This window comes from Salmo trutta, chromosome 25 (genome assembly GCF_901001165.1).
Source record: "Salmo trutta chromosome 25, fSalTru1.1, whole genome shotgun sequence".
NCBI classification, from domain to species: domain Eukaryota; kingdom Metazoa; phylum Chordata; class Actinopteri; order Salmoniformes; family Salmonidae; genus Salmo; species Salmo trutta.
The window spans coordinates 48,028,149-48,056,034 of record NC_042981.1 but is presented as its reverse complement, the minus strand read 5'-3'; the positions used below and the strand labels follow the sequence as shown (position 1 = coordinate 48,056,034).

General features: G+C 41.6%; 1 protein-coding gene and 1 long non-coding RNA gene across 2 annotated transcripts in view; one reads left to right on the top strand and one right to left on the bottom strand.

The window, feature by feature from the left end:
* The window catches only part of LOC115162644 (echinoderm microtubule-associated protein-like 1), a 100,222-nt gene extending 87,859 nt beyond the window's left edge, over positions 1 to 12,363 (bottom strand). The window contains exon 1 of the mRNA XM_029714129.1: positions 11,819 to 12,363. Coding sequence (XP_029569989.1) covers positions 11,819 to 11,852 — 34 coding nt within the window. The 5' untranslated portion in view covers positions 11,853 to 12,363. The remainder of the gene's footprint in view (positions 1 to 11,818) is intronic.
* On the top strand, positions 7,516 to 11,794 carry LOC115162645 (uncharacterized). The gene is made up of 4 exons (XR_003869603.1): positions 7,516 to 7,571; positions 8,587 to 8,624; positions 11,242 to 11,285; positions 11,668 to 11,794. It is a non-coding gene; the product is annotated as an uncharacterized LOC115162645 (long non-coding RNA).
* Positions 12,364 to 27,886: the final 15,523 nt, after the last annotated feature.

Genomic DNA, 27,886 nt, shown 5'->3' with positions numbered 1-27,886 from the left:
TGGAGCATGGCAATAATTTGTTAAGGCAGATTTCAGATCTGATTCAACCTAGACCGCTTTGTCTCAGAGCATGGCGGTGATGTGTTAGGGGCTTTCCTACTGATTCCTACAGAACAGCTGAGGTAGGATAATCCCAGGTGGGTACTGGTGGTGGAGCGTTCTCCTCTATTTTCCCTCAGGGGATTATACTGCACTCAGCGCTGTTCCATCTAGCTAGCCTATTACACAACAGCATGAAGGCCCCCTAAGACTCCTATTTTCTGGTGACCTACAGGAGCAGACAAGGCTCTCCTTTGTAATGCTTCTAAATCAGAGACAGTGGAAATATTACTGGAATATATCTGTCTGTATCACAATGTTGCAGTTCTGCTTTCACTTGTCCATGAAATTCCTTCTGCATCATAGTAAATATGAATGATGGGGACTCCCTTTAAAAACGTGTTTATCTGTCTGTTCAAATTCATATTGATCTGTTTTTCTCCTGGAATAGTGGTATGTAATACAAATTTGCACACACCAAAAAAATGTATAATGCCAATGTTATGATTGATTTATGAAAGGGCTAGTTATGGGGCGGCAGCTAGCCTAGTGGTTAGAGCGTTGGACTAGTAACCAAAATGTTGCAAGATCGAATCCCTGAGCTGACAAGGTACAAATCTGTTGTTCTGCCCCTGAACAAGGCAGTTAACCCACTGTTCCTAGGCTATCATTGAAAATAAGAATTTGTTCTTAACTGACTTGCCTAGTTAAATAAAGGTTAAAAAAATAAATGATATTCCTTTCTTTTAGATGCCCTCAGTTGAAAAACACAAGACTATTATCTGAGAAAAGCCTGTGGCTAAATTGGAATACACTCAGATTGGAATCTGTATGAGGGCAGATTGGAGCTCTAGATTAGGGCTGGAGAGGGTGCGGCAATACGGGGGTTGGATGAGGGGCGTGAGGCAGGGGCCTCCCGCGGGTGGCAGCTGGAGGAGGCCTCTTCTCCCTCACCCCGTCCCCCTCCCACTAATCTCATTGTTCTCCACCGCCCCTGGCTGCGGTCCAGCACACACTCACAGTCAGACATACTCAGGCCTCAGGGGGTAGGTACTGGTAGACAGCACACTACACACAACAACCCACCAGCAGTGACCGGAGGAACCCTTCACAGGGAACTTAACCTGAAGTGCGCTTCCATCCATTCATGCTGGTCTGTGGAAGATATCCCAGTCATTGTAATATAATTACTAGAACATTCAACGTTGACTTGAATGGGAATGTCTGCTCTAGTCATTCTATTTCTATGATACCACTGCTTTCTCCAGATGTGCATTCCATTGCCCCGCTGGAAACAGAAGTACATCTTAAACCACACAGCAGCTTTGGGGCAGTATTATAGAGGGCCTGCCAGTCTGCCAGTGGGCTAGGGTTTAAGCCACAATCAAAAGAGTTATGGGTATCCTAGAGGATTAATCCCTCTCTAAGATCTACCTACCATCTGCCTGGGGGATGATGACTCCAATGGGACACACAAATAGGTCCCCAAAGCCTTAGTCAAACATTGGGGTAAACCCCAATTTGTCTGCTTTGGAGAGATCTGAGGGCACTCAATATGTGTTCCAAATGAGTTGGAGAAAAAAGATGGTTGATTGCAGCCAAAATGGTCTGTCTTTGTGTGATGTGTTTTTCCCCAAGTATTAGGGTGTTATTGGGGTGTGTCACACCAACACACCCCTCTCGCCTTAGTCAAACAGTGTGCTGTTTGCAGATCTTAGGGCACAAATGTGTTAAAGGCAGCCAACGTGATTTTAGTCAGTCTGATGGGTTTTCCCCAAGTGCTTATTCATGAGCGATAAGAGAGGGCCAAGGTTCATATAGGGCTAATCAGTGGTCTGGGCAGCACACCAGCACACGAGCCTCAGAATAGAGCTCTGTTCTAACGCTGGCTCATCTGACTGTGAGAGTCGGATAGTGTGAAAATGATAAGGTTGGTGACAGCATAGAAATAGAATGGGTGACAGCAGGTCAGCACCTCTTTTCTTCATAATGTTCTGATCTATGGATGGGAGAGTGGAAATAGTGGTGGAGAGAAGTGTGTGTGTGGGTGTGTGTGCATGCGCATGTGCGTACGTGCCTGTGTATATTGGAGAAAATAACCTTCTTTCTGTGCCACAATATGCATACTGCATACTGCACAATATAGGCCAGGTATAATCACAAGACACTATTACAAGACACATACCGAACACTCTACTTATACCAATGATGGATAGAAGAATGAACTACATAAAGGAATATAAAAACAGAATTAACCCAACACTTACCATGTACTTCACTATTATGACTGAAACATTTATAATAAGAATCAAATAGTCCAGAACAGACTTGAAAGACAGTGCATTGCATTGTTTTCAATGCCTATGGAATCCAGTGGAGAAGCCTAATGGTACATTCTCCAACAAAGAATGGCACATTTAGAAGTGCTATGAACGTTATTCAGACTACTATATTTAGCCTCTTTTGAAAATGAAATCCTGAGCCTGCCTGAATCTCTCCACGACTGGATCCATATTGCCCCAGGCAAGCCCTTTTTGCAGTAAGTCTCACCAACTAGCGTCAGCAACAAAATAAATACTAAAATCATTACTCAGAATAATTGTCACTGTGGAATATCGGCAAGCAAAATATCATGCCCTACATAGACACCGAAGTCACAGTATGTGATGATGGACTGTTAATGCTCAGTTGTACAGTCACTCTCATGTTTTGGGTTCATCCACCCACAAGCTAAATTGAAACTACCTACTACAACAAAATGAATATGTTGGTTGTAATTTGGTTGTAATCTGAAAATATATACTTTTTCAAAAATGGCTTAAATTCCATAGATAGAACCTCCCCATCAGATATATAAAGATTCTGAGATATGAGTTGAATATTGTGTAAGGCTGATGGATTTAAAGACTAAAGCTACGCTAAAGCCACCTTCCTTATCTATAATAGGAGTGGCATGTGACTGGTGGAACTATCATACAACATGGCCAGCCAGAATCATAACATGACCATAACATGACCAGCTACACTGTAAATGTTTTTTTACAAATATGTTGATTCAATGTCAAATTGTAAGGCAACCAGCTGCAATAGGATTGTGAGTTTGCTGAAGAAAATTTGTGTTGGCCAAATTCACAATCCTATTGCAGCTGGTTGCCTTACAATTGTACGTTGAATCAAATCAACATATTTTTTTACAGTGTAATATCACAATATGACCATCCAGTATCATTCCTGTCACATTATATGACCAGCCATTATCATATCATGACCTGCATATATCACAACATGACCAGCCAGTATCATAACATGACCAGTCAGTATCATAACATAACCAGCCAGTATCAATCCTGTCACACTATATGACCAGTCATTATCGTAGCATGACCTGCCAATATCGCAACATGACTTGCCAATATCATATGACCAGCAAATATCACAAAATGTCCAGCCATTGTCACAACATGACCAGCCAATATCACAACATGACCAGCCAGTATCACAACATGACCAGCCAGTATCATTCATGTCACACTATATGACCAGCCATTATCATAGCATGACCTGCCAATATCACATGACCAACCATTATCACAATATGACTTGCCAATATCACATGACCAGCCAATATCAAAAAAAGACCAGCCATTATCCCAACATGACCAGCCAGTATCATAACATGACCAGCCAGTATCATAACATGACCAGCCAGTATCATAACATGACCAGCCAATATCGCAACATGACCAGCAAATATCACAAAATGACCAGCCATTGTCACAACATGACCAGCCAATATCACATGACCAGCCAGTATCACAACATGACCAGCCAGTATCATAACATAACCAACCAGTATCATTCCTGTCACACTATATGACCAGCCATTATCATAGCATGACCTGCCAATATCACATGACCAACCATTATCACATGACTTGCCAATATCACATGACCAGCCAATATCAAAATATTACTTGCCATTATCCCAACATAACCAGCCAGTGTCATAACATACCAGCCAGTATCATAACATGACCAGCCAGTATCACAACATGACCAGCCAATATCACAACATGACCAGCCAGTATCAAAACATGACCAGCCAGTATCAAAACATGACCAGCCAGTATCATAACATGACCATCCAGTATCACAACATGACCAGACAGTATTATAACATGACCAGACAATATTACAATATGACCAGCCAGAATCGTTACACACCACAGTGCCTCGTGTCACAAACAACATTGTCCCTGTACTGTGTGTACACATATAGTGCCTCATCATAGAAGCTAAGGTTCTTATGATTTATGAATCTGGGTCACAGCCCTTGTTCTGGCTTAGTCTTTTGTCACAGTCTATAATTGCATTATGTGCATATTTCATATTCATATTTCATATTCATACTATCTTACTACTATCTCACTATCATGATGTCTGTATCTGATTCGGGTGGTTATTACTAACACCAACAAAATGGCTACTGCTGCCAACAGTTTGACTATGTAGTAAAACATTGTTCTCTCTAATTCAAGGTTTAAGCAAATCTGTTTTGGGGGAGCCATTGTTCTCGTCTCGGAGGCTTCAAACAGAGGTTCCTGTCTCCTGCTGGTTCTCTCTCTCTCTCTCTCTCTCTCACTGAGCTCTTTGTCACAACAGTCCTCGGCTGTATCTCAATAGCTTATTTTTCTCCTCTACTTTCTTTAAACTCCAATGATGGGATAGAAATTGGACAGGAGGATGCCAATTCCCCGTAACAATACAAAAAGTTAATTGTAGGGATCCACCATATAGCTTTTATCTGCTTTGGATTTTTTAATAGGTGGAGATGAAGGAGAAGGGATGAAGAGACGAGAACAGGAAATTGCTATTAAGACTATTGAGATGTAGCCGAAGAGTGTCCCCGCTGAGATGCAGCCACAGGCATATGGAGAAGGAGGAACCTGGGATGGAAATAGACGGTAATCCTGAAGAGGCTGTGGATGGGTAGGCCTATTACCTGCTCTACCTCTAGCTCCAGCAATAATGAAATGCAGCCATCCCCAAACATTTAAAGGGGCAGCTGCTACATCCATTTTTGGACATATAAATCAATGATATATACACATTGATACTTGAAGAAAATAAATTATAAATGTCTCATGAGTTTATTTCAACTGCTGTACCCCATCAGAACACAAAATATAAGCTTGTTTTACTCCTTTGTTTGTAAACAATGTAATTGTAAACAAATTGTGTATAGCACCATGAATTTGAGAGTGGTTCTCAAGACCCATCTCTCAGCTATTTAGCAAAACAGTGGTAGTGTCCCAGCGTTGTTATTGTTCGAACTGCATATTGGCCGTTTAATGTATACAGTAGGCGTCATACTGTTTACTGTAAATGGAGCTACTTAAAGTAAGATTCAGTAAATCACCAATCAAAGCAAGATCTGGGTGTGAAACACAGTTATTAGGCTATTCTGAAAGTCAACTTTGAAGCTCAGTTTTTAAAGAAAAATTGTCAAAAAAATTGACAAATTGAAATTGACTTAGGTCTTTGAAGAAAACATAAATGATTGATCTGGCTCTCTGAAGCATCTTCTAGCTCTGTTATAGTGTGAGTCGGTCAGGCTGGTACGGACCCACCACAGGAACCAACAAGCCTCATTAGCCTTGTCTGATACAGCCAAAAGCATAGGATGCGTCCCAAATGGCGTCCCAAAAGACAGGCAGCCCAATTCTGACCTTTTTTTCACCCACTAATTGGTCTTTTGACCAATCACATCAGATATTTTCATATCAGGTCTTTTTCAGAGTTTATCTGATCAGTCAAAAAACTAACTAGTGATTTGAGCTGCCTGTATAAACGCAGCCTTAGTAGTGTACTTCTTTTGATCAGTAGTGAATAGGGTGTAATTTGGTATGTAGTCAAAGACACAGCACACCACACTGGCATGTGTCTGGCTCTGACTGTGTATGTGCTAATGGGGTTGATGATCTCTCCAAATCACAAGTGATAAATAGCAAGAAGTTCAAAGCACTAAATGTTGTTGTGATTTGGCTGTAATCGCAGTACTGAGAAGTCATATTCAATTCAATTAAACTGAATAAACTGTATTCATCTCTCAGGGGCAATTATAGCAACTACTGTATCTCCCTTTGAGTGCCAACATCATAGATACAATACACAATTATTTTAACTGGGTAACTTCAATGTGTATCTGCTGTTCACCACATCTCATCGTCTTGACCTTCATAGCTAAGTCCTACTTCCACAGTACCTTCTGGGCTGGGCTTCTCTGGATCAGTGGAGTACGTCTAGTCAGCCAATAACATCATAGAGTTCTCTCCGCCCCTGTGCTCAACATGCGCACAAATGAACTCACACACACACATGTGGGAGTGCATACACACACACACACACCTTACCCGTCACTGGCTGAACTCTCCCCATTTAGGCCAACTGAGCTGGATGATGATGTCATTGAGGTGTGGATTAGAGGCCATACACTAAGCCAGGCTTTCAGCAGTGAGGCTGGTTACCTACAATGCATAGCTTCAGTGTGCATACAACTGAGGGTCAATAGACAGTTGGGAAACTATAGTTTGGATAGCAACGACCACATATTTTGGAGTATGGAGCACAAGATTCATTGAAAAAGAATAGGGTACAGCACCACATAGTCCTGGGTATTTTCTGAAGAACTCTAAAGACTAAATCGCTAGGATGTGTAATCATGTTTTGGTCACAGTTCTGCCAATTTCACAGAATTTGATGAAGAAATGAGCTGGTAATCATGAACAGTGCACTCTTAAAAAAAAGGGTTCCCCATAGAAGAGCCATTTTTGGTTCCATATAGAACCCTCTGTATAAAGGGTTCTACATTGAACTCAAAAGGGTTCTTCTACCTGGAACCAAAAATGGTTCTGCAAAGGGTTCTCCTAAGGGGACAGCCAAAGAACCCTTTTAGGTTCTAGATAGCACCTTTTTTTCTAAGAGAGATGTCGGACTTCAACCTCACAACAACTATCATGTGACATGCATTTCATTTTCACCTTATGACTTAAAACTCACTACAGTGTGTATGTTTCCTACAGTCCAGTGGACACTATAATTCATTACTGTGTAGAATGGAATCCAATGGGTCCATACCATTTGTATTTTCTGGCGCATGCAATGCTTCATGCTCTGATGCAATGCTTCATGCTCTGTGAAGCGACTACAACAATAATCACATCTGACTTGGCCGCTCTGAATTCATGTTCATCCCCTCCCCACTTCCTGTGCAGATAGGAACACACAGAGATAGCAGGACACACACATATGCAGTGAGCGAGGGTGTAACAGGGTGAAACTGAAGAAGTTGTTGAACGCACCCTCTTTCAACACCAGGTGTCTGTAATTGTCAATTAGGGGCGTGGCTGCCATGCCCATGTATACAAGCTGTGCTGTTTGTGCCTATTCAGGGATCTCTCTTACTGTGTACAGGCTGGCGTGCCTTGGGCGGATGGCTGTGACACAGACCAAATTGATGATGAGAATGGATTGTGAGTATGTTTGTGGCAAATGTGCCTGTAGCCACTGGTTGTCCTTCTCCCATGGCGTACCTTGCTAGGTATGTTGTTTAATTCTGATTGAACGTCCTATTTGTTGAAACTACCTGATAATTGAGATTGAATACTTGTCTGTGATGATGCTGATCTATGATAATGAGCTGTAAAAAAAATTCTGTTGACAGAGTATTAAATGCAAAGCCATGAGTTTCTGAGAACAATCTCATTGAGTTTCTTCAGAATTGTGAATAAAGCCCATATTTTTGTTTATCTGACTGGTAATTCCCATGCTCCACTCCCTGATAGAAAGAAACTTATGTTTAGATTCTCACCTTACATATAAAAAAATGGTGGCATAGTATTGGCTATAGGAAAAGTTATTTATGGTGCATTCCCCATGTTACAAGGGCATGCGTGCACACCCACTTCTAAGTCTGATAATGCATACTGTATAACTAAGAAATACTTATTCTGCATCTGAAACAGGCTTTGAATCCATCACTTGGCAAACAATCTAATTCATCTTAACTAGAATTAAAATCAATGACACACACTGTACTTAATCAATACAGGCAAGAATATACACTGCATGGGAAAACAGTTGAGGACATCCCAATGTGCTGTATATATTGTCAAATACTGTACCTTGATCAAATACTACTGTCAGGTTAATTTGAGGATCTCCCATTTTTAATACCTAAACTAAAAGCAAAATTCAGCCAAAGATTTGGGAATCCTCACTAGTCAAATGTGGGTAAGGTGAACCTAGGCTACAATTGACATCATACCGCTAGGGGTAATTGTTCACATCTTCAAGACATATAGAGGGATGCCTGGCTGACGTCAGTGGCCCGGAACCTATGTCCATCCCCATGTAATGTCTGCAGCTCGGCGTTAAAGTTGATGGCTATTTGTCACTCATGCAGAACTGTTTCATCACCGGTATAGTTAACCTGCTTCACCTCTATTGCACCTCTTCTACCTTTTCATGCTTTGTTTCTTGCCCCAGGATGACTGCTACGGGCTTGCCCTGCAAATAATTGAGAGGTAATGTATTTGTCACGTCCTGACCAGCAGAGGGAGTAATTGTATTATATTTGGTCAGGATGTGGCAGAGGGGTATTTGTTTCATATGGTTCGGGTTGTGTGTTATTTCAGGGGTGTTTGGTTTATGTAGTCTGGGGTTTGAGTAATTGTTCTAGTGTTGGTTTTCTAGTCTGTCTATTTCTGTGTGGTTTGTGTGGCTCCCGATCAGGAACAGCTGTACATCGTTGTTCCTGATTTGGAGTCAAGATGCTTGTTTTCACCTGGGGATTTGTGGGTAGTTGTATTTCGCACTGCTGTTATTATTTAGCCTGTGAAACTGTCGGTCTCTGTTTTCTTGTTTTTCTTGTGGCAACCAGCTGCAAATGGTCCTCTCTCTCCTACGATAGCTGTTACATTCTCCATTTGATGCAATACTGTATCTTGGACATTGGTGTAAAGGTAGATATGGTGTGCTGTAGTTTCTCACTCAATGTAGCTGACATGATTATAGCCTACAATGGTTGTCATGTTTTGGTGAGTAGGCCTACTCTCAACGAAACACACAGGAATTGTCACAGGCAATTCCTGTGACAAGATATGTCTATAAAAGCAATCTTGAAGGCACACCTTAAACAATCTGTTCATATTGCAGTTCTTGAAAGCCTTAAATTTCACTAAATTGAATTTGGTCTTCTGATGCTTTTCCAAATCTTACTTGCCTAAGATCTATACAATTTTGAAATCCACTCAGCAAAAAAAATGTCCTCTCACTATAAACTTTTTTTATTTTCAGCAAACTTAATGTGTAAATATTTGTATGAACATAAGATTCAACAACTAAGACAAACTGAACAAGTTCCACAGACATGTGACTAACAGAAATGGAATAATGTGTCCCTGAACAAAAGGGGGGGTGGTCAAAAGTAAGTCAGTATCTGGTGTGGCCACCAGCTGCATTAAGTACTGCAGTGCATCTCCTCCTCATGGACTGCACCAGATTTGCCAGTTCTTGCTGTGAGATGTTCCCTGACATTTCTGGGGGGAATGGCCCTAGCCCTCACCCTCCGATCCAACAGGTCCCAGACGCGCTTAATGGGATTGAGATCCGGGCTCTTTGCTGGCCATTGCAGATCACTGACATTCCTGTCTTGCAGGAAATCACGCACAGAATGAGCAGTATGGCTGGTGGCATTGTCATGCTGGAGGGTCATGTCAGGATGAGCCTGCAGGAAGGGTACCACATGAGGAGGATGTCTTCCCTGTAATGCACAGCGTTGAGATTGCCTGCAATGACAAGCTCAGTCTGATGATGCTGTAACACACCGCCCCAGACCATGACAGACCCTCCACTTCCAAATCGATTTCACTCCAGAGTACTGGCCTCGGTGTAACGCTCATTCCTTTGACGATAAACGCGAATCCGGCCATCACCCCTGGTGAGACAAAACCGCGACTCGTCAGTGAAGAGCACTTTTTGCCAGTCCTGTCTGGTCCAGTGACGGTGGGTTTGTTCCCTTAAGTGATGTTGTTGCCGGTGATGTCTGCTGAGGACTTGCCTTACAACAGGCCTACAGGCCCTCAGTCCAACCTCTCTCAGCAATTATCTTTGAAAGAGAAGGTCCTGAAAAAGGGACGTTTCTCTTTTTGCTGAGTTTAGTATTCGTTCTTATGGATTGTTGTCACTACAAGCATTTCCACTTCCAGCCAGTTTCCAGCCTTTGCTTATACCAGAGGGTTTACTCCGGCCAAAATTTGTCCATGTTAGGTAGGTCATTAATTATTAGGCGTTTTGTATGGGGGGCAATGAGTGTCGAATTCTGTCAAAACAAAAATGTATTGCTATTTTGATACATGATACACTTAATCTAATAGAAGTTTTGTAATTCTTAGACAGCCCGCTGTTCCGCCATGTGGAAAACGAATCCCATTCTTAGGACGGAGACTCAATCATCTCGTCATTATATCCTGCCTCTGCTCTTACCGAAGGAGTATAAACATTGTAAATATGTGTGCATACTGGCAGCTAGTGGTAGGAAGTTATAACACATGAGTCTCTCTGGTCATCACTATCTGGCCAAGTTCCAAAAGTCAGAAGCCCCGCCTAGTTCTACAATTTATCTTAAAATCTGATTTTAAACCTAACCTTAATGACAATGCTAACCTTACATTAAGACAAACAGCAACTTTTTGTTTTCATACATTTTTACAATATAGTCAGTTTGGACTTGTTTGTACCCCCCCCTTGCTTGAGGAACAATGGAGGACCAATACATTTGTGTAACTCTGTTTTTGTCCTACTGCTTTATCTTGGCCAGGTCGCAGTTTTAAATGAGAACTTGTTCTCAACTGGCCTACCTGGTTCAGTAAAGGTGAAATTAAAAAATAGAGAACAAAAGAGAAAGATTGTCATCTTGCCAGCCACAACGAAAGGTAAGGCAAGGATGTGAATTAAAGTAGAAAGCCACTCCGCTCCTCAGACTCTCCTTCATCTCTTATAGTGGTGATGGGGCCTAAGTGCTACACAATTGTATTAATCATAGCTAGGGAGTGAGTGTGCTGGGAGTGGGAGACTGTCCCAGACAGCAGGGGGGAGGGGTGCTAACCTATTTATATCTGATTGTTTCTCCTCCCCTGCCAGAGCTGCTGGAAACCTTCAGCTCTTCTCAGTACTTGACTCTACTTGTAAGTAATTACCCGTCACTCAATGCCCCATCGGTCACACTATATATGTGGGCACACATAAGCGCACAACCCCATCTGGGAACAGCTCATTACCATTTATTGCTGATGCCATGTCGGGAAAACTAGATGCCCTCTGCAATAGGACACTGCATAGAGTAGATTCAGTGACACATTATGCACATAAATCACTATCTGCCACTCGCTGTGAAGCACTGTCGAGCAGAAACCCGTTGTTAAGACCCAGCTCCACTCTCTCACCTCTCCCTCTCTAATACAAACATACACACAGTTATGTAAGTCTTAATGTGACAGAAATCCTGACTGAACATAAATCTCCATATATGGCCTCATGTGAAGCTCTCCTCTGGCTGAATATTTGCAGGGTGAGCTGTCCCAGTGGTCTCAGGCCAACACAGGATGGAGCTGATCAACTCTGCCTGCCTTCCTGCTCGTCTTTCTGCCTCCCCTCTCTCTCTGTTTGTCTGTCTGTTTTTGTGCCCGTCTTCCTGCCTGCTTGTCTGTCCGACACTCACCAATAGGCCGTCCTTCGCATCCGCAGTCCGACATGGTGACGAGGGACAGTTAGTAATGGCATTCTCCCGTCCCGCAGTGTCAGATGGCTCCTGTTGCTTCTCCTCCTCTCCCAGACTGTGTGTGTGCTACTGCTCCTCTACACTGCTGGCTGTGTGAGACCCTTGAGTGGAGTGGCTACCATCTAACAGGCTGTGGGTCTGACTGTCTGTCCCTCTGAGTGTGTTATGACTACAGAACGCTAGGCATAACTATCAAACATTAATGTCCAGGCTGCTATTGGATAGTACATCTGTTAGCAGCCCTCCCCATTGGGATGACTGAACTAATTTAATCTCATTATTAATATTGATATGCCACCTTATTGTATAGACAAGGCTGTTTTTTTCCTTTCCTGTTTTTTCAACTTTTTCTGAAGCTCAAAGGTTTCTTTTAGATTTTAAACGTCCATACATTAATTAATTTCCTAGACCAGTGATCAATTCTCTTAAACAAAGATACAGTTGGAAGTCGAAGTTTACATACACCTTAACCAAATACATTTAAACTCAGTTTTCCACAATTCCTGACAATTAATCCTAGAAAAAATTCCCTGTCTTAGGTCAGTTGGGATCACCACTTTATTTTAAGAATGTGAAATGTCAGAATAATAGTAGAGTGATTTATTTCAGCTTTTATTTCTTTCATCACATTCCCAGGGGGTCAGACGTTTACATGCACTCAATTAGTATTTGGTAGCATTGTCTTTAAATTGTTTAACTTGGATAAAATGTTTTGTGTAGCCTTCCACAAGCTTCCCACAATAAGTTGGGTGAATTTTGGCCCATTCCTCCTGCCAGAGCTGGTTTCTAGGCCTCCTTGCTTGCACACGCTTTTTCAGTGTTTCTGCCCACAAAGTTTTATGTGATTGAGGTCAGGGCTTTGTGATGGCTACTCCAATACCCTGACTTTGTTGTCCTTAAGCCATTTTGCCACAACTTTGGAAGTATGCTTGAGGTGATTGTCCATTTGGAAGAACCATTTGCGACCAAGCTTTTACTTCCTGACTGATATCTTGATGTTGCTTCAATATATCCACAGAATTTTCAGTCCTCATGATGCCATCTATTTTGTGAAGTGCACCAGTCCCTCCTGCAGCAAAGCAACCCCACAACATGATGCTGCCACCCCCGTGCTTCATGGTTGGGATGGTGTTCTACTAGCCACTTAGCAATTTTATGAAGTTGGCTTTAGCTAGCCCAGATAGGTTCCCAACCTCAGAACTAGCTACCAATAAACTGTTTCAGGCTCTCAATCAAGTAAGAGTAAGCTAGCTTGTCTAACTATCTCAGCCGGCATGCATGTTGGCAAGGTTGGTAGACTTTGTTAAAGCAAGCAATAACTAAATGCACTGTATAAGACTCTCATTCCTTTCAATCTTTTACCCAGATTTTATCAGAGATGCATTGATTCAGAGAGGATACAGACAGCTCAAGAGGAAGCAGAAGAATATACTTTTAGTTTTTACATAGAATTTTAGCAAAATGATTATGGCTCTAGACATGGTCGTAACCAGGTTCTGAGTTTTAGGGATGATCCCTCCCATCCAAGAAATGTTAAGAAAGTTGAAGCTCATTTACTGCATTTCCATACAATTTAAAACTAAAATACTATTGGGAGAATAGCAAAAATAGGCAAAACAATTACCCCAGCCATTATCATGTGGGATGCTGTAACTTCATTCACCTCAGTCGATTTACAAACACATAACCTGTTATCAACAATTAAAACATTACCTCACATTTACTCAGCAAGGGGATTAAAACTATATTTTGATACGTACAGTGGGATCTGATTGTAGAAAAGTATTTTATGAACAAAAAGTTAACAAATGCCATGACTTATGCCATGTTAATATGATACAGTACTGTCAAAGTATTCATACACCTTAATTTATTATTTATTTTGTTGTTACACCCTGAATTCAAAATGGATTAAATAAAAAAACGTTTCACCCATCTACACACAATTTGAAAATGAAAATGTTTTTGGATATTTTTGCAAATGTGTTAAATGAAATACAGAAATATCTAATTTACTTATGTATTAACACCCCTGAGTCAATACATGCTAGAATCACCTTTGGCAGCGATTACAGCTGTGAGCAGTGTAGTACTCCAGACCGTCTCAAATACTACACCGCTCACAGTGTAATCGCTGTGTTAATACATATGTAAATTAGGTATTTATTTTTCAAGACGACCACATATTGAGTGTATCGGTCTAGACACGGTCTAGTCTTGGTGTTGGATACATTTACTCGGTCTTGACTCAGGTCTCGGACAGTGAGGACTTCCAGAGACCAGTCCAGACCAGCGGATTAAAAGCAAATAACTATCAGCTTCCATTCAGTCAGCACATAAAACCGCTTCGCCCGGCCAAATATATACACTCCTTTCTTGAAACAATATCTTAACAGCCTTAATATCTATTATAGACATGTTTGTGCAGTGGCAAACCTATAGGCCTTCAGGTTGTGACTCTGAAAAGACAGCAACCTTAATACCTGCACACTCATGTAGGAGAATGCACTTTTTGTAAAACACAAAGGGCCAGTGGTGTAGTGGAGGGTATACGCAGGTATAAGCCATATACCCACTTTATTTCAGTGGGCATCAGTGGCGACCCGTCATTCATGGCAGGCACTGGGCAGCTAGCGGAAAATACAGTGTAGGGGTTGGTAATCTTCCCAAGTTGCGCTGTGATTGGCTAAGTGTTCTGTCACTCATAGAGACACTAAGTCATCACAAAATCTACATGGAGAGCTAGAAAGTTCAAGCCCCCTTGGGTGGTGCCATAGATTTACATTAAAAGTGCCCATAAAATGACGTCATTAGCTTTGACTGGACTGATCGTGTCAACATCATACTTTCAAAATCTTAGCATAACGCTTGGTATAACGCTCATTCCTTCAACGATAAACGCGAACACTGAGCTAATCGGGGCGGCAGGTAGCCAAGTGGTTAGCGTGTTGGACTAGTAACCGAAAGGTTGCACGATCGAATCCCAGAGCTGACAAGGTAAAAAAAAATCTGTCGTTTTGCCCCTGGACAAGGCAGTTAACCCACTGTTCCTAGGCTGTCATTGAAAATAAGAATTGGTTCTTCACTGACTTTCCTAGTTAAATAAAGGTAAAATAAAAAATCTGACCATCAGCCCTGGTGAGACAAAACTGCGACTCGTCAGTGAAGAGCAGTTTTTGCCAGTCCTGTCTGGTCCAGCGATTTATGAGAGGTATTGACATGTTGAATGCACCGAGCTGCCTGTCTAAACTACTGGCACACAGCTCAGACACCCATGCATACCCCACAAGAGGTCTCTTCACAGTCCCCAAGTCCAGAACAGACTATGGGAGGCACACTACTACATAGAGCCATGACTACACGGAACTCTATTCCACATCAAGTAACTGACAAGCAGTAAAATTAGATTTAAAAAACAGATAAAAAAACACCTTATGGAACAGTGGGGACTGTGAAGTAACACAAACATTGGCACAGACACACACACACACACACACTTTTGAAAAAAAATGATATATTTCACCTTTATTTAACCATGTAGGCTAGTTGAGAACAAGTTCTCATTTACAACTGCGACCTGGCCAAGATAAAGCAAAGCAGTGCAACACAGAGTTACACATGGAATAAATAAACAAACATACAGTCAATAATACAATAGAAAAAATCTATATACAGTGTGTGCAAATGAGATAGGATAACAGAGGTAAGTCAATAAATAGGCCAAAGTGGCGAAATAATTACAATATAGCAATTAAACACGAGTGATAGATGTGTTGAAAATGAGTGGACAAGTAGAGTTACTGGGGTGCAAAGGAGCAAAATAAATAAAATAGATAACAGTATGGGGATGAGGTAGTTGAATGGGCTAATTACAGATGGGCTATTTACAGGTGCAGTGATGTATGAGCTGCTCTGACAACTGGAGCTTAAAGCTAGTGAGGGAGATATGAGTCTCCAGCTTCAGTGATTTTTGCAGTTCGTTCCAGTCATTGGCAGCAGAGAACTGGAAGGAGAGGTGGCAGAAGGAGGAGTTGGCTTTGGGGGTGACCAGTGAAATATACCTGCTGGAGCGTGTACTACAGGTGGGTGCTGCTATGGTGACCAGTGAGCTGAGATAAGGCAGGGCTTTACCTCGCAAAATACTTATAGATGACCTGGAGCCAGTGGGTTTGGCAATGAATATGAAGCGAGGGCCAGCCAGCGAGAGCATACAGGTCGCAATGGTGGATAGTATATGTGGCTTTGGTGACAAAATGGATGGCACTGTGATAGACTGCATCCAGTTTGCTGAGTAGAGTGTTGGAGGCTATAGGATAGTCAGTTTTACGAGGGTATGTTTGGCAGCATGAGTGAAGGATGCTTTTTTGCGAAATAGGAAACGGATTCTAGATTTAATTTAGGATTGGAGATGCTTAATCTGGAAGGAGAGTTTACAGTCTAACCAGACACCTAGGTATTTGCAGTTGTCCACATATTCTAAATCAGAACCGTCCAGAGAAGTGATGCTGGGCGGGAGGGCAGGTGTGGGCAGCGATTGGTTGAAGAGCATGCATTTAGTTTTACTTGCAGTTAAGAGCAATTGGAGGCCACAAAAGGAGTGTTGTATGGCATTGAAGCTCGTTTGGATGTTAGTTAACACAGTGTCCAAAGAAGGGTCAGAAGCATACAGAATGGTGTCGTCTGCCTAGAGGTGGATCAGAGAGTCACCAGCGACATCATTGATGTATACAGAGAAAAGAGTCGGCCCGAGAATTGAACCCTGTGGCACCCCCATAGAGACTGCCAGAGGTCCGGACAACAGGCCCTCCGATTTGACACACTGAACTCTGTCTGAGAAGTAGTTGATGAACCAGGCAAGGCAGTCATTTGAAAAACCAAGGCTGTTGAGTCTGCCGATAAGAATGTGGCCATTGACAGAGTCGAAAGCCTTGGCCAGGTCAATGAATACAGCTGCACAGTATTGTCTCTTATCGATGGCGGTTATGATATCGTTTATGACCTTGAGCGTGGCTGAGGTGCACCCATGACCAGCTCGGAAACCAGATTGCATAGCGGAGAAGGTACGATAGGATTCGAAAGGGTCGGTTATCTGTTTGTTAACTTGGCTTTCGAAGACCTTTAGAAAGGCATGGTAGGATAGATATAGGTCTGTAGCAGTTTGGGTCTAGAGTGTCTCCCCCTTTGAAGAGGAGGATGACTGCGGCTGCTTTCCAATCTTTACGAATCTCAGATGATACGAAAGAAAGGTTAAACAGGCTAGTAATAGGGGTTGCAACAATTTCGGCGGATCATTTTAGAAAGACATATACAATAACATACGCACTATACATACACATGGATTTAGTACTGTAGATATGTGGTAGTGGTGGAGTAGGGGCCTGAGGGCACAGTGTGTTGTGAAATCTGTGAATGTATTGTAATGTTTTAAAATTGTATAAACTGCTTTAATTTTGCTGGACACCAGGAAGAGTAGCTGCTGCTTTGGCAGCACCCTAATGGGGATCCATAATAAATACAAATACACAATTGCAAAGCACGTGAAATATATACTCACGCACATAACCTGAGCAGTGACCTGTTGGCCTTCAAGAAGGCAGAAGTTTCCATACATTTTTGTAAGCCATTAAGTCAAAATGTGATTGGATGATTCCACTGTCACTCTAAAAAATGTCCCTAATACAGTTGAATGGTAGATGCCATTTAATCTAGCTTCTGATGGCTTAGCCAATGGCTGAGTTGGCTAGCTAGATTTATCTCCACAGAGACCAGCAAAGAAAAATCCTGATTGGATCTTTTTTTCTCTTCAGCGGTAACCCTTTCCTTTCCAACAAAAACTGAAAAGATTTAATCAGAACCTAATTGAAAATAATAATATAATTATCATTATTATAATCCTTAGCCCTTCTCTGATGGCGTAGAAGGCCCATTGTTCCCCAATGTGTTTGGGTTAGCAATAATTTGTAGAGTGCCACTATTTTCCCTCAGCATGCATTTTTTTCACTCTTCTGAATGTTTAAATAATCCATACGTGGTCTGAAATATGAACACAGAAATACTGGACATTTTGAACTCTTATTATGGTGGGGATTTGACAAAATTACAATCATGGTCTTGAATTGGACTCGCATTTTTCTGGTCTCAGTCGGACCCCTTGTCCCCCTTCCCCCTTCCCGGTCTCGGTCTTGACTCGGTCTCCACCCCCCCTTGGTCTTGAATCAGTCTCGCTTTAGGTGGTCTCGAACACTACACTGGCTGTGAGTCTTTCTGGGTAAGTCTAAAAGCTTTCCACACCTGGATTGTGTCACATTTTCCCATTATTCTCCAAGCTCTGTCAAATTGGTTGTTTATCAATGCCAGACAATCATTTTCAGGTCTTGCCTTTTAGATTTTCAAGCAGATTTAAGTCAAAACTGTAACTCGGTCACTCAGGAACTGTCTTCTTGTTAAGCAACTCCAGTGTAAATGTGGCCTTGTATTTTAGGTTATTGTCCTGCTGAAAGGTGAATTCATCTCTGTGTCTGGTGGAAACCTGGTTCAGTCTGTTTTTCCACTAGGATATAGCCTGTGCTTAGCTCTATTCCATTTATTTTTTTTATCCTGAAAAACTCCCCAGTCCTTAACGATTACAACCATACCCATAACATGATGCAGCCACCACTATGCTTGAAAATATGGAGCGGTACTTAGTAATTCATTGTATTGGATTTGCCCCAAACATAACACGTTGTATTCAGGGCATAAAGTTAATTGCTTTGCAAATTTTTTCTGCAGTATTTCTTTAGTGCCTTGTTGCAAACAGGGGGGCAGCAGGTAGCCTAGTGGTTAGAGCGTTGGGCCAGTAACCAAAAGGTTGCTAGATTGAATCCCCGCAAGATAAACAAATCTGTCGTTCTGCCCCTGAACAAGGCAGTTAACCCACTGTTCCTAGGCTGTCATTGTAAATAAGAATTTGTTCTTAACTGACTTGCCTAGTTAAATAAAGCTAAAAAAAATAAATGATATTCCTTTCCTTTAGATGCCCTCAGTTGTAAAACACAAGACTATTATCTGAGAAAAGCCTGTGGCTAAATTGGAATACACTCAGATTGGAATCTGTATGTGGGGTTGCTTTAAAAAAAACTATAAAAAACAAGATGCATGTTTTGGGATATTTGTATTCTGTTCAAGCTTCCTTATTTTCATTCTATCAATTAGGTTAGTATTGTGGAGTAACTACAATGTTGTTGATCCGTTCTCAGTTTTCTCCTATCACAGCCATTAAACTCTAACTGTTTTAAAGTCACAATTGGTCTCATGATGAAATCCCTGAGCGGTTTCCTTCCTCTCTGGCAACTGAGTTAAGAAGGACGCCTGTAGGGACTGGGTGTAATTAATAACTTCAAAATGCTCAAAGGGATATTCAATGTCAGTTTTTTTTCGTGCCTGTTCGGAAATATGGCTAGACTAATTTGCCAATCTAAAATGTTTTAACTGACATGGGCTAATTGAGTGACTGTCAGTGAGTAACAACAAGAGGAAAACTGCTGATGCACAACTAAGCACCTTGTGTATTTTAACTCTCAACAGTAAGTTGAGACCCTGCCGCCACTATTCCAGCACCATTTCAACATCATCAAATCACTTCTGCTTAGTCAAATAGAGTGACAACTAAAAGATACCAAATACAATTTAGTCCAATCAGCGTAAGCTAAATATGATGTGGCTGTCCATGGTTCTGATTTCTAAGTGTGTGTATGTGTGTGTGTGTGTGTGTGTGTGTGTGTGTGTGTGTGTGTGTGTGTGTGTGTGTGTGTGTGTGTGTGTGTGTGTGTGCGTTCATGCATGTAGAAAAACATGTTGACTAACCCTACTTGTAGAGAAACGCCAATGCCATCCTCCTCTCTATCATGTGGACAAAACGGTCTATCACTCTGTCATAGAGTACACGCTTGTATTTTTTGTGGTCTTAGGCTACCTGGCTAAAATGCTTGCTCGCTAGCCTAACTTCCATTCATGGGCAACGTTACCTAGTTAACATTAGCCTTCTACATCTAGCTACATATTGAACTTCCATCCTCTCAGGCCAGGGGCACAACAATGTATGAATTAATAGTTGGATCAGAATCTCTGTTATAATCACTGGCCAGTACAGAGAATTAAGCAAAAAGTCAAAATCCCAATCTCCATCCACAGCTAATTTAGGAAAGGGACCATTTTAGCTAGCTGGCTAGCTACCCACCAGAGGACAACAACACAACGAGATGCAACAATTAAAGTTTTTCTGTCAATGACGTATGCTCTCAATGGGATTTTACAGGAGTGATGGCAAATCCAAGCTGTCTTCCCTTGACACTTTCTTTTGGTGCGCCCGGACCATTCACAGTTGAGCTTGCTCAGTTTAGCTCAACGCTCATTGGCACATTATTTTTTTATACTTTTTGTCAAGGGAGACCTGATGCTCGCTGGCTTCCCTTGCCTTCAATGCTACGGGCGGCAACAACATCATACTCGTTGGACCAGACAGCATCAGTTAGCTGGCCTACACTTAGAAAGACAGAGGGGCGCTGTTTCACTCGCTCGAATACTTTCACCTGTGAGATACATTCAGCCTCTTACGAATTGAAGGAAAATTATGAAACAGAGAGAGACGAAGATAAATTATTTCATGTTTCTAAAAAAATGTATTGGTGAATTTTTTGCGGGAAGCAAGACTTCCCTTGGCATCCATGAATACACGCCACTGTCTGGACCTCGGTGTCGTCATATGTAGTTAGGACCCTGGCTCTAAATTGGAGGAAAAGCTGTTTCAGGAGTTTGAAAATGTTTACATTTTTCAAATTAATGGGCCACACTCCAGCCAACCTCACTTATTTTGTGCCCCCTCAGATTTTGGGGGTGCATGATGACCCCGATTGTTACCATAGACTTAGTTAGATGACTCATCTTTGTAGCTGTTATTTCCAAGTAGAGATCTCTATCCTTCTCTATGATTATTACCTCCTCAGTCTAAAAGACTCCTGCACAAATCTGCCAACTGGTTGAAGGCTGAAAGGCAGGTGGGCAGCTCCACCAAAGACATGCTCCTGTGTCCACATCGGTGGTGGTGGTGGTGGTGGTGGTGGTGGTGGTGGTGGTAGTAGTAGTAGTAGTAGTGTCTTTCTGCTGCTAGAGGGCGGTCATGTTTCATTGAACACTGTATTGGTCTCCATGCGCAACACAGCAAAGGCTTTATCTCAATTGCTTAAAAATCTTCTCATCTCCTTGTCTCCCACCCTTTATCTGCACTGAATAGAACATATTTGATAGGTGAATACAATATGGTGCTCATCATTAGGCTGTCTTTAACCTGGTCAGTTCAACGAAGGAGAGGAGGCTAGGTAAAATAAAATAAGTAGGTGAGGATGGATTCTTAGACAATTGAGAAAGAGCCAAATTGTCTTGAGGAAGGCAATATAAATACCTAAATAATATATACAGATACAATGATGGAATCTTCACAATTTGCAGGGTACATTCATGATGGAATATGTAAGTATAGTGGAAGGTGTGCATTCCAATGAGTCTAAGAGGACATAGTAAATCTTCTCACATGATCTGAACAAGTCCTTATTAATGCATTATTAACATATTTGTAAGATATCATATTCCAAACACATTCATCTCCTCATCTTCTTATAAAATTTGTTTTTCAGCTTATCATATTATCTGATCATGTTTCTTATCAAAAGTCAATGGTATGAGAGAAGACACACTATGCTGTTTGGAGGGAGACACAAGAGACATTTCCTCAAGGGAATTCAATAAAAGTTAACTGAGAACATTCTTTAAGGCTACATGGTTTTTGTTACAGAGATCATCTTACATACAGTGCCTTGCGAAAGTATTCGGCCCCCTTGAACTTTTTGACCTTTTGCCATATTTCAGGCTTCAAACATAAAGATATAAAACTGTAATTTTTTGTGAAGAATCAACAAGTGGGACACAATCATGAAGTGGAACGAAACTTATTGGATATTTCAAACTTTTTTTTTTTCAAACTTTTTCAAACAAACTGTACTTAACTGTCTCCCGTGCCTGTACATAGGTGGGAATACCTACAGTACCAGTCAAACGTTTGGACACACCTACTCTTTCAAGGGTTTTTCTTTATTTTTACTATTTTCTACATTGTAGAATAATAGTGGAGACATCAAAACTATGAAATAACACAAATGGGATCATGTAGTAACCAAAAGTGTTAAAACCTGTCAAACAAATCAAAATATATTTTTGATTCTTCAAAGCAGCCACTCTTTGCCTTGACAGCTTTGCATACTCTTGGTATTCTCTCATCCAGCTTCATGAGGAATGCTTTTCCAACAGTCTTGAAGGAGTTCTGACATATGCTGAGGACTTGTTGGCTGCTTTTCCTTCACTCTGCGTTCCAACTCATCCAAAACCATCTCAACTGGGTTGAGGTCGGGTGATTGTGGAGGCCAGGTCATCTGATGCAGCACTCCATCACTCTCCTTAGTCAAATAGCCCTTACACAGCCTGAAGGTGTGTTTTGGGTCATGGTCCTGATGAAAAACAAATGATGGGCCCACTAAGCGCAAACTAGACGGGATGGCGTATCGCTGCAGAATGCTTTGGTAGCCATGCTGGTTAAGTGTGCCTTGAATTCTAAATAAATCACCGACAGTGTCACCAGCAAAGCAACCCCACACCAGCACACTTCCACATGCGAAGATCATCCATTCACTTTGCGTCTCACAAAGACACAGTGGTTGGAACCAAAAATCTCAAATTTGGACTCATCAGACCAGATTTACACCGGTCTAATGTCCATTGCTCGTGTTTCTTGGCCCAAATAACTGTCTTCTTACTATTGGTATCCTTTAGTAGTGATTTCTTTGCAGCAATTCGACCATCAAGGCCTGATTTCACACAGTCTCCTTTGAACTGTTGATGTTGAGATGTGTCTGTCGCTTGAACTCTGAAGCATTTGTGTGGGCTAAAATCTGAGGTGCAGTTAACTCTAATGAACTTATCCTCCGCAGCAGAGGTCACTCCAGGTGCTCCTTTCCTATTGTGGTCCCCATGAGAGCCAGTTTCATCATAGCACTTCATGTTTTTTGCAACTGCACTTGAAGACACTTTCAAAGTTCTTGAAATGTTCCTGATTGACTGACCTTTGTCTTAAAGTAATGATGGACTGTCGTTTCTCTTTGCTTATTCAAGCTGTTCTTGCCATAATATGGACTTGGTCTTTTACCAAATAGGGCCATCTTCTGTATACCACTCCTACCTTGTCACAATACAACTGATTGGCTCAAACGCATTAAGGAGGAATGAAATTCCACAAATTAACTTTTAACAAGGCCCACCTGTTAATTGAAATGCATTCCAGGTTCCTCATGGAGCTGGTTGAGAAAATGCCAAAAGTGTGCAAAGCTGTCATCAAGGCAAAGGGTGGCTAATTTGAAGAATCTCAAATATAAAATATATATCCGCCCCTTTTTTTTCAATTTTCGCTGAAAATCACATACCCAAATCTAACTGCCTGTAGCTCAGGCCCTGAAGCAAGGATATGCATATTCTTGGTACCATTTGAAAGGAAACACTTTGAAGTTTGTGGAAATGTGAAAGGAATGTAGGAAAGTATAACACAACAGATCTGGTGAAAGATAATACAAAGAAAAAACGAACCGTTCTTTTGTATTTTTTTGTAACATCTTTGTTTTGCAAGAGAAAGGACATAATGTATTATTCCAGCACACGTGCAATTTAGATTTTGGCCACTAGATGGCAGTAGTGCATGTGCAAAGTTATAGACTGATCCAATGAACTATTGCATTTCTGTTCAACATTTTGTATCAAGACTGCCCAAATGTGCCTAATTTGTTTATTAATAACTTTTCATATTCAAAATATTGCACTCTCCTCAAACAATAGCATGGTATGTTTTCACTGTAATAGCTACTGTAAATTGGACAGTACAGTTAGATTAACAAGAATTTAGGCTTTCTGCCAATATCAGATATGTCTGTGTCTTGTTACTTACAACCTTATGTTAATTGCATTAGTCTACATTAGCTCAACCGTCCCGTGGAAGGGACTCCGATCCCGAAGAAGTTTTAATAACCCTTGCAAGGCTGCCAGCCCAGATGGCATCTCTAGCCGCATCCTCAGAGCATGCGCAGACCAGCTGGATGGAGTGTTTACGGACATATTCAATCTGCTGTCCCCACATGCTTCAAGATGTCCACCATTGTTCCTGTACCCAAGAAAGCAAAGGTTACTGAACTAAATTACTATCGCCCCATAGCACTCACTTCTGTCATCATGAAGTGCTTTGAGAGACAAGCCAAGGATCATATCACCTCTACCTTAACTGACACCCTAGACCCACCTCTACATTGTAGAAAAATTGTGAAGACACCAAAACAATGAAATAACACATATGGAATCATGTAGTAACCAAAAAGTGTTAACATGTACTTATCTAATCAAGATATTAGTGGTAAAAACTATAATAAAATAATTATAATAATGTTTATTAGGGTTTTATTTTTATAAATGTTTTACAAATGTTCATTTTTTTTCCACTTTGACATTACAGAGTGTTTTCTGAAGATCGTTAACAAAAAATTACTATTAAATCAATTCTAATCCCACTATGTGTGTATTGTTATTGTTTTGCTAGATATTGCTGCACTGTTGGAGCTAGAAACATAAGCTTTCGCTCCACCTGCGATAACATCTGCAAATCTGTGTACGGGACCAATAGGCTTTGATTTGATAGGTAACATACCTAGGACTCCTTCAGGCCCCATATCACATTTCATCACCAGTCTACTGCAGCATATTCAAGAGTGCAAGGGAGGAGGTGTTGATATGAGGTTAGGTGAAGCTTTACATATTACCTGACACTTTAAGACCTGGAGACCAAGACCTAGACTCTATCCAGGCTGGGCTGCCTAAGTTGGACTGAGGTGATCACAGCCCAGTGCTGACAGACAAACCTAGTAAAAAAAAATATATTGTCACATACACCGAATAGGTGCAGTGAAATGGGTTAGTAAGAGATTGACACTGCAATATATTTCACTGGTGACTTACAATAATGTACTCACAAAAAATCCTATCAGTCAATTGAGTCAAAATCATATGAAGATTTGTCTAACCCTGATAAGTCCTTATGCACTTAACTACTTCTATTTTGAGCTACAAAAGTATGTTGCTGTGTCACTTGTAGGTCACAGCACCCAATGATTTTTGGTGCATTCAGCTGACTTGATGTCTTGTGTTAAAAAATGGTCGCCGTGTTTGGTCTGTCACCTTGATGTTTATTTTTGAGGAAGTTCAAACGTGTACTCCTAGGATCAGAGAGTTCTCCGTTAGCACTTCTGTGGAGGCCAGGGGAGAGCTGTTGCCAAAGATAACGTTTAGAGAGACAGGAAAGGAATACAGTCTGTCAACCACTTCAAACCAATTCTGTGACCCTAAACGACAGCAGAGAATGAGTAGCCTACTTTCGCTAGGCTGGCTGGAGGTTGAGTTGTGTTTTGAAGGGGAAGGGGAAGGGGCAGTCGGTTGTGACCTCTCTGGGCAGCTCTGTCTCTTCCTAGCTTGGCTCCCTCTCTCCAGGCCCTGCTAAGACCCTGACCAAAATCCCCACCCCACATCAGCCTTCTTCTTTGATCTCCAACCCCTGTTTACAAAAAATCTCCCAAACATAATCCCCACCTCAAACCCTCTTTGCTGAAAAAGGTTTGGATCGGCGCTGACTGTTTTTACTTCTCTAATTGTTTAAGATTACCTTCACTGGAAGTAATGTACTCCACAACCCCGAATTTCTTCCTCCACTTACGCAAAATACATTTGATCTTACAAATATCAAAGTTATTAGATGATGCTGTGCAAATTAACTTTGGGGCAGAATTTAGTTGGGCACCCAGCAAAAATATAATTCTGTGTAATATATGGAATGATTCTTCTCATTTGTTTTTCTCACTATTATGTTGGCTTGCACTTTAAAGGGGAATTACGGTGCAGGTTTGTAAAGGAACTGTAAAACTGTGTGTTTACTGCATCATAGTTACAGCCTACATACTAGTTTACATTTCTAATGGTCTGCCTGAAGTAAGCCAGCTCCATAAGTCATTACCACATGTAGCCAGCCAAGGATTTGTATTGAATTGATATTACTGACGGACATTTACTGGCAATATGTTAATGATGCAGCACTGTATGCCCTAATTAACTCCTAATGGTGCTAACTTTTACAGCACCACAATGATTCCCTTAACTGTTTTATGAGGCAATACGCTAATTAGGGACTTGTGGCTGTTCCCAGCGTTTCACAGGTCTCACCTTGGTTTAATGGTGTCAACAAGGTTGCGTTCCTGAACCCTGCACTTGGCGTGTCAGAGCACAATCACAAACAAAACAAGTAAATAAATGAATATGAATACGCACCTACTGTATGTCAGTCTAGAATATTTTAATGTATTCTTCTGGTTGTGTTTTCAGTTTCTTGGCATGTAAAATGGCTTTTAAAACAGTAACAAATAAGCCAAGCTGTTGATTAGGTTCCAGGTGTTACTTTTCATTCCTTTGACGCAAAGCGCATCTTTATAGAGTAGTAAACTGCACTTGCTAAAGGTCATACTGCAAACTCTCAAGCAAACAAGTGAAATCAAGTAGGCAATGCCTTTTTAGCCTGTATGTAGGCCTTTTAGTTTGGAATAACAAATTGAATTAACCAAAAGACCCTAATCAATTTGAAACTGACTGTTTCAATATCTAGACTTGCATACTACTAAGCTATTTAGCTAGTGGCCTGGCCATGCATTCTAATGAATACGCTAGTGTGGATATTGGAACATGTTAATTCTGTCCTGGGCTCCTGGAGGTTTAGCTCCACTGAGAAATAGCTGTGAAGATACAAGAGGAGGATGGATATGAGACCCCAGAACAAAAGGCAAAGGCCTTTGATTTGAACTCCAGCAGTGACAAGACCGGGCCCCTCCTGTAGCCAGAATCCCTTCCCCTCCACTCCCCCTCCCCCAGTCCTGCCCTCAGGCTGCAGTAGAAAGGTCCAGGCAGTCACGGATGACTTACAGAGGTGCTGGACTGGGGAGAGGTGGAGGGTGGGTAGGAGAGGCTGCTGGAGCTCCAGTGTGATGGATGGGCTCAGGGGAAGATGGGGGTGAGAGGGAGAGAAGCTTCAAAAGGAAAGCTGATCCAGGCCCAAACTTCTGATCTTGCACGGACTGAAGTGCACATGGGGATATGTTAACTGAATGAGATTCAGGGCTGTCCTGACTGAGTCCCAGCCATCTCAGTTTCAAGAAATTTTAAGAGCTAGGTTTTGAACCTTTGGTGGACTGGAGTCCATCCATGGTCCACGGGCATAGTCACTGGATGCCATGGTGAAACGCTACCTTGACTCCATGGTAGCTCCACGGGTATATGAGGCGGAATAAACTTGGGGGCTTTAAAAACATGATCCATGGCCCTTCTCTCTCTCCCCGGGCCTGTGAAGTTCATTATGGCTACCCAAAGGAACAGCTCTGTCAGCAGATAGCCCAGGGTCACGTTCAGGAGGGCACAATGTTGCAAAACATTTTACATCTGAAAACAAATCTGTGTTCTTATTGGAAAAAGTTCAGCTATGTACATCCCTGTTTCACTCCATTTCAAAGCGTATACTCTCTACATAACAGCACGATCTGTGAACTCAGTACATAGCCCTCAGAGCCCCCTACTCACTCAACCCCTCACTAGCAGTTCTCAGAACAGACAAAACCCAAAATGAACGAGGCTCACCGATGCCCTTCACACATCTCACGACTGCTGATGAGTTGTTTATCTGAACATATTATGTCCAGATGGAGGTCATAAATAAAAATGATGGAAACAAGGTGAGTAGAACTGGAAATTGAAGCAGCAGCAATGGAGGAAAGTAAGCAATCTCCCTGAAAAATACAAATTTGTCCGTTTCGAACATAGGAACAGAGACGTTCTGTATGTTATGTGACAGGG